Genomic DNA, 6,000 nt, shown 5'->3' with positions numbered 1-6,000 from the left:
GATATTCCGCCAGCAGATATTCTCATTGGTGGAGTGAGAGGACTGGAACAAGAAACAGAGACCAAACACTTAGGCCTCCAAGCACTAATAATAATAATAATAATAATAATAATAATAATAATAATAATAATAATAATAATATCCAAAGAAATAAGTAATGCTCAAAGTAGGTAGACTTGAAATGCCTCATGCCCTACTGATTTCAAAGGCTCCCCACACTCTACATCCCCACGCCAATAACGAGAAGTGACATTCATATGTCTGTTAATATCCGAGGGTGGCACGACGAGACGCCCCCTCCCCTCTCTCGTCCCGCCCTGAGGAGGGACCAACAAAATGGCGGCGGCGGCGCGCCGTTGATTCAAACGCAGCGCGCGGGGCGGCGGTGGTGGGAGGCGGCCTCCCGGCGGGGTTCACTGCGCCTGCGCCCCGCGATTCAAGATGGCGGACAGTGCGGAACTAAAGGTAAAGGCGCAGTTTCAAGCCGCCCCCCCTCCCCTCTTCCTCCCCCCCGCCTCACCGCCGTGGCTCTTCTCTACTCCCGGGCCCCCCTCCTCCTCCCCGCAGCAGGCCTGGCCCGGCGGCCGGGCGACCCAGTGGAGGAGCTCAGGGAGGGAGGGAAGGCTGGCTGGCTGGCGGCGATCCGGGGGTGTGTAAGAGGAGAGGGAAGAGAGGCGCTGAGGGAGGGACGGAGGGAGAAGTGAGGTGGGGGGGGAGCGCCTTTGGCTCACCCATTGAACTGAGTTTGCCTCCCCCCGTATGGCCTCCCTTGCTTTTCTCATCAGCCCCCACCCTAGGAAGCGAGTCTGCTCGAGTCTACTTTCCCTCCGAGGTGCTTTTCTCTCAACCCCCTGCCCTGCGAGGTTGGCCAGGGCTGAGGAGGAGAGGAGACCTCGTTCTCCTGCCCAAGTTGTGGGCGACTCTTCTTTCTCCCCACACCTGCATCAGATCAGCCTCTCTCCGTCTCTCTCTCTTGCTCCTCCACCTTGAGCTGGCTCAGTGGGTCCTCGCCCCCTTGAAGGCCACGAATTTGAGGAGTGCAGAGCAGGTTATGTGCGTCTCCTCCCTCCCCATCTCAAGAGGAAAATAATCTAAAAAGGGGGTCCCGCACAAAGCTGCCCCTTCTTTGACAAAGATGATCGTCCTATTCGCCTACGTGGGACGGAGTTTGTCCAGAATCTGGCTTCTTTCACCTACCCAGCTTTTGCCCCCTCTTTTCTGCCCCTCTTCCATACGTTTCTTCAACTGTGCAAGGGGCAGAGAACAAGGAGGAAAATGTGTCTTTACCTAATCGTCTTATCCCGAAGTTTTGACAGCTCTCCCTGACTTTTAAATGCTTAGTATTTGCCAGTGGCAGAGAAGGGTGCTTGAAAGGAGTGGAAACTGAGAGACCCCCCTCCCCAAACTTTCACTTTCAAAGGGTGGAAACTGGTTTTGTAGTAGATCCTTTTGATGTTCGTTCACATTTCCTTTTTTGTAATCCTTAACCTGGATTGCAAAGGTTTTATTACTCCATCCAAAGATGCTAGTGCAGTAGGCAGGGAACCCAAATTATGGGCGTGTGAGCAACAGCTGCCTTTCAGAGGAAGTAAATAAAACTATAAGCATGTGTGCATGCATTTTTTCTACTTCCCAAGAGGTTTGTTAAACCTACATTTTATTTGAAATCGTAGATGAAATGATCAAGGGTTTATTTTAATGGGAGTAAGAAACTGAATAGAAACTTTGGCTGTATTTAGATCCTTAAGCTCATGTGTTGGAGAGGGCTTTTTAGCTCATTTCCTGAGAAGAAATTCTCTCATGTTGAAATCTAAAGCGCTCTGAACTCTCTAGAGGGATAGTAGATAGGAGGAAACGCCCACCACCTTGGTTTCCTGTTTTAAAGTGAGAGGAAACCAAAAGTGCTGAATCTCACTTGCTCTTCCCTCTTATACACTGCTATTTTCTCAGTATAGCCTCCATGCATGACAGCTAGAGAAAAAAGAGTGAGCTTAAAAATATCTGAGATGATTTTGCAGCCAATCCTTCATCCGAATAAAGTGTGTGTGTGAGGTAGTATATATATTAAAAGCCTTTTCTGAAAGTTTTGAAATGCCCTACTCACTAAATGAGTGAGGTTTGATATGGCTGCTACAATTCTAGTTGCTTGCTGTGATTCCCCAGGGGGTATTATAGTAATAGATTATAATTTCCCTTTTTTAGTCCTCAACATACCCACCCTTGGTAAACACAAAGGATTGTTTTTTAAGTAAAAAGTATTTAGTATTTTTTTTAATCTGTTTTGAAGACTTGCCTGTTTACATACTATAAAATTCAACAATGATTACAATAGTCACATGTTAAATATTGAATAACAAAATGTGTCTAGGTTGAGTGGGGGTGTTTATTTTCCCTACATACTATAGACTTTTGTAATCATGATGTCTTTGTAAGCAAAATAGAAACCACATGTTTAATACCTTTTTATAGATAATATGTCAAAATGCATGTCAAATGCTTTCCAGTTAAAATTCATTTACCAAGGGATTATTTTGTTTACAGTGTCTCTCAGTGTCTTAATGCTTTTGGAAATCACACATGTTGCTTTTATGGCTTTTCTATCCTGGCTTTTCAGAAAGGTTCTTTGCTCCTTTGGGACATGTGTACACAGTGATGGCAGCTCTCTTTGTGAGGTGAAGATGAATGGATCCTGTTTATAACCTCCATTGCCTTTTGTGTTTGGGGTGTGTGGAATCTTGCTGCAGTAGGAGACTTAAGGAAGCCCAGTGCCCATTTCTGCAGGCAGCTTGTTGTAAAGCATAAAAAGGTTTATCTGTTTTCCTTCACACTTGGGGTTGCTTCATTAATCTTAGTGCAGTAAATACAGCAAGGTATTGGTAGCAGACCCTTATTGGCTAGGATGCTACATTTATTAGGTAGTTGTTTTAAGCTTGGTTGATCTGGGTGGCAAAAGATTTCCACCTCAATCTTTTACCTCTTCCTTCAATGCCTCTCCTGAGAGAGGGAATACATATATGTGTGTGCAATTCCTCCTCATGAGAGCTTGATAAAATTACTTGATGAATTACTAGATTGTGTTTTTTAAATAGATGCCATTGTCGGAGGCAGCATGCCTCTAAATATCATCTGCTGGTAATTGCTAACAGGGAGAGTCCTGATGCTCTCAGCTTCCCATAGTCATCTGGATGGCCACTGTGGGAACAAGCTGCTCCGCTAGATGGGCCTTTGGCCTGATACAGCAGGGCTCTTCCTATGTTTCTTTTTAAAAACTGGAATTTTATGTTGGTCTACTTTGGCTGCCCTCTATCTAACCTCCAGTTCCTATCTGAGTAGGCAAGTTTTTGTCCCCTCCCTCTAATATCTTTTCAATGCATATGCTAACTTTCCTTTCTCCCGATAATGCTTAACTTTACTGCTTATTACCCTTGCTTTCCCAAAAATCAGCATAAGGAAACTGAGATAGTTCTTCTCAATTTTCTGTCCTTACTGGTTTGTAGCCAGAAATGTGAAACTGACTTGTTTCATCAATCTTGTCCATTTGTTTCTTTTGGAGAGGTGGGCAGGGGTGACCCGCAGGCATGGCATGATGAAGGTTGCAGGCTTAAAAAAATGCCTTCTGTTTTGTTATCGAGGACAATCCTTTGTTTAGATAAAGCAACTTTTATTTACTTAAGAGGTTCTTTGTAAGCTAGCAGTCAAATTGCTGGGCAAAATATTTTCCCTTTTGAAATTTATATTAAGTTTCCTGCTTACCTGTGTTTGACATATTCTCAACCAAAAATTGAAGTTCTGTGACACAGGAAATGTCCAGTCCTTCTGCTTCTTGAGTTATGGGAAGAGTAAAGGTTAGTTTGTAGATTTTGTGAAAAACCCTACTTCAGGTGTCAGATGGGGCAAAGGCTTTATTGAGGGATGGCAAGAAGGGGTTATGGCTCACTGTAAATTGTCATAGAACCATGACCACAGTTTCAAGTAATTAATATTTTCAAGGATGCTCCCAAAGAAAGTAGGTGGGGGAGACTTTCCATCTTTTATGGCTTTCTAAGCCCTGTTGGATCGCTTTGATACCAAGCAAATACCCCCCACTGTAACTTGAATAATTATTTCTGCTAACTTTTGTGTGCAGTCTAAACGGAAATATTTTGTTCCGCCTCTTGTTAGTATTCTTAACAAGTAAGATAAATGCAGGCATTAAAATAAATAATCCTGACTTAGATTCAGAGTAAGTTGGTTGCACTTAGTACTCATTGAAAGCAGTGAGATTTAAATGGCGGCCTAACTAACTTGTCCCATTGATTTCAGTGGAACCTAAGTTCAGCTAACTTCAGTGTGGATCCAGCCCATTGTGTGTAAAACTGTCACTAAAAGCTGTTAAATTACAGGGAGATGTGTTCTTCTGTTTTGCTTTGTATTTTCTTAGTAAACATCAGAGCTGCCTCTTTTTGAATGTTGTATTCAAACTAAAACATTCTGAGACATTAAATAGCTTGAGTGCCAGATAGTCAGAATTTTTCTTCTGTCATTGAAAATTTCCTGTGTCCTAATATATCATCTAGTTACTTTTAAAATCAAACAGGTTCTGAAAACATTGGTTTCTTACCCAACATTGTTCTTTTTTAGAGGGTTGTGAATCCCCCAGTTCCTTATTCTTATTCACCTATGAGATTTTGTGTGTGTGCTGATATAATAGCTCATATTAAGAACATAAAATGAGCCTGCTAGATCAGGCTGGTGGCCCATCTGTATCACAGTGGCCACAGGATGCCAGTGGGAATCTTCAAGCAGGACCCGAGCACAAGAGCACCCTGGTTTTTCAGAAGCACACCATCTTGGCTAGTAGCCATTGATAGTCTTCTCCTCCATGAATTTGTCCTATCCTTTTTTAAAGCTTTACAGATGAGTGGCCACCATTGCTTCCCAAGGGAGTGAGTCCCGCAGTTTATGCACTATGTCAGAGCTTTCCAAATTTTTCATGTTGGTTACACACTTTTTAGACATGCATCATTTTGCAACTCAGTAATTCAGTTTTACTAGCAAACCGGACGTTAAACTAACCCCTTTCCAGCCCCGGGAGGAGCACGGGGAGCTTTCATGTGACACCCACACACTGCAGCCAACACAGTAACATGTCGTGACACACAGTTTGGAAAGCTCTGCACTACGTGTGGGGAAGCATATAAATAAACAGCTAGTTCTGGAGTAGTATGTTGTGTGATCTATGTGTGAATGTCTTCATTACACAGTTCTAGGTTTTCATAACATTTACATATAGATCAGAGTTTAATTATTTCTAAAATTTCATTGTTGATGCTGTCTTCTGAATGGATGTCAAAAGTGCATATTGAGAAGCTTCCGTCTTTACACTCTCATTTTAAAGGAGTGCCTTTGGGAACTGGGAAAGATCCTTGAAGTGTTTCTTGTTAGTTATGTTTCCTGATTTTAAGGAGTGATGGTGATGGAAGCTAAAGAAAGATTTTGAATTAAAATATCTAGTCATGTGTTCTTCTGTACAGGTGAATTTATGAATGTAAATCTCTCAGTTGAAATCAAATACTAGGCTTGTTGGATGTGAGGAAACTACTAACAAGCAAGGTACTTAGTATTTTTAGATGATAGTAATAATGAAGATTAGGCCTCCAAGGATGGAGAAACTTCATTAATAGCACTAGCAAAATAGCCAAATAAGCAGAAGCCACCATTTTCAGCTTTTAGTTATAATTTTGCTCAAACCATTTCCATTGAAGGTCTATCTAAATCTCAATGTTGGATACAAGCCGAATAATTTCACAATTGAAATTGTTTTAATGAGCAGCCCTTACCATGCATCTTCCTATTTACAGTTTTTCTTCTTGTACTGTATAATCCATGGTGTTTCTTCAGTGCGCTTTGAGAAGTCATCTTTACATTTTTATTTCTTCATGCTGAAGCTGCAAAGATCAAATAAGCAGCTGTGCATCACTGTAAAAATAATAATCCAGCCCATGGTACTTAAGTATGTTT

The 6,000-nt window shown here is 42.1% G+C and overlaps 1 protein-coding gene across 2 annotated transcripts in view; it reads left to right on the top strand.

The window, feature by feature from the left end:
- The first annotated feature begins 343 nt into the window (after positions 1–343).
- Positions 344–6,000, top strand: part of PIAS1 (protein inhibitor of activated STAT 1) — a 51,346-nt gene continuing 45,689 nt past the window's right edge. Inside the window, exon 1 of one of the 2 annotated variants that reach the window (XM_081888286.1) lies at positions 344–465. In XM_081888286.1, the coding sequence (XP_081744412.1) occupies positions 442–465 (24 nt within the window). In that variant the 5' untranslated portion in view covers positions 344–441. Of the gene's footprint in view, positions 466–555; positions 650–6,000 lie in introns of those variants that run through there. The other variant, XM_081888288.1, reaches the window with a different exon arrangement.

This window comes from Podarcis melisellensis, assembly GCF_964234715.1.
Source record: "Podarcis melisellensis genome assembly, chromosome: 14".
Lineage (NCBI taxonomy): Eukaryota > Metazoa > Chordata > Lepidosauria > Squamata > Lacertidae > Podarcis > Podarcis melisellensis.
Note: the sequence above shows the minus strand (reverse complement) of the source record. Positions and strands in the feature narration are given on the sequence as shown.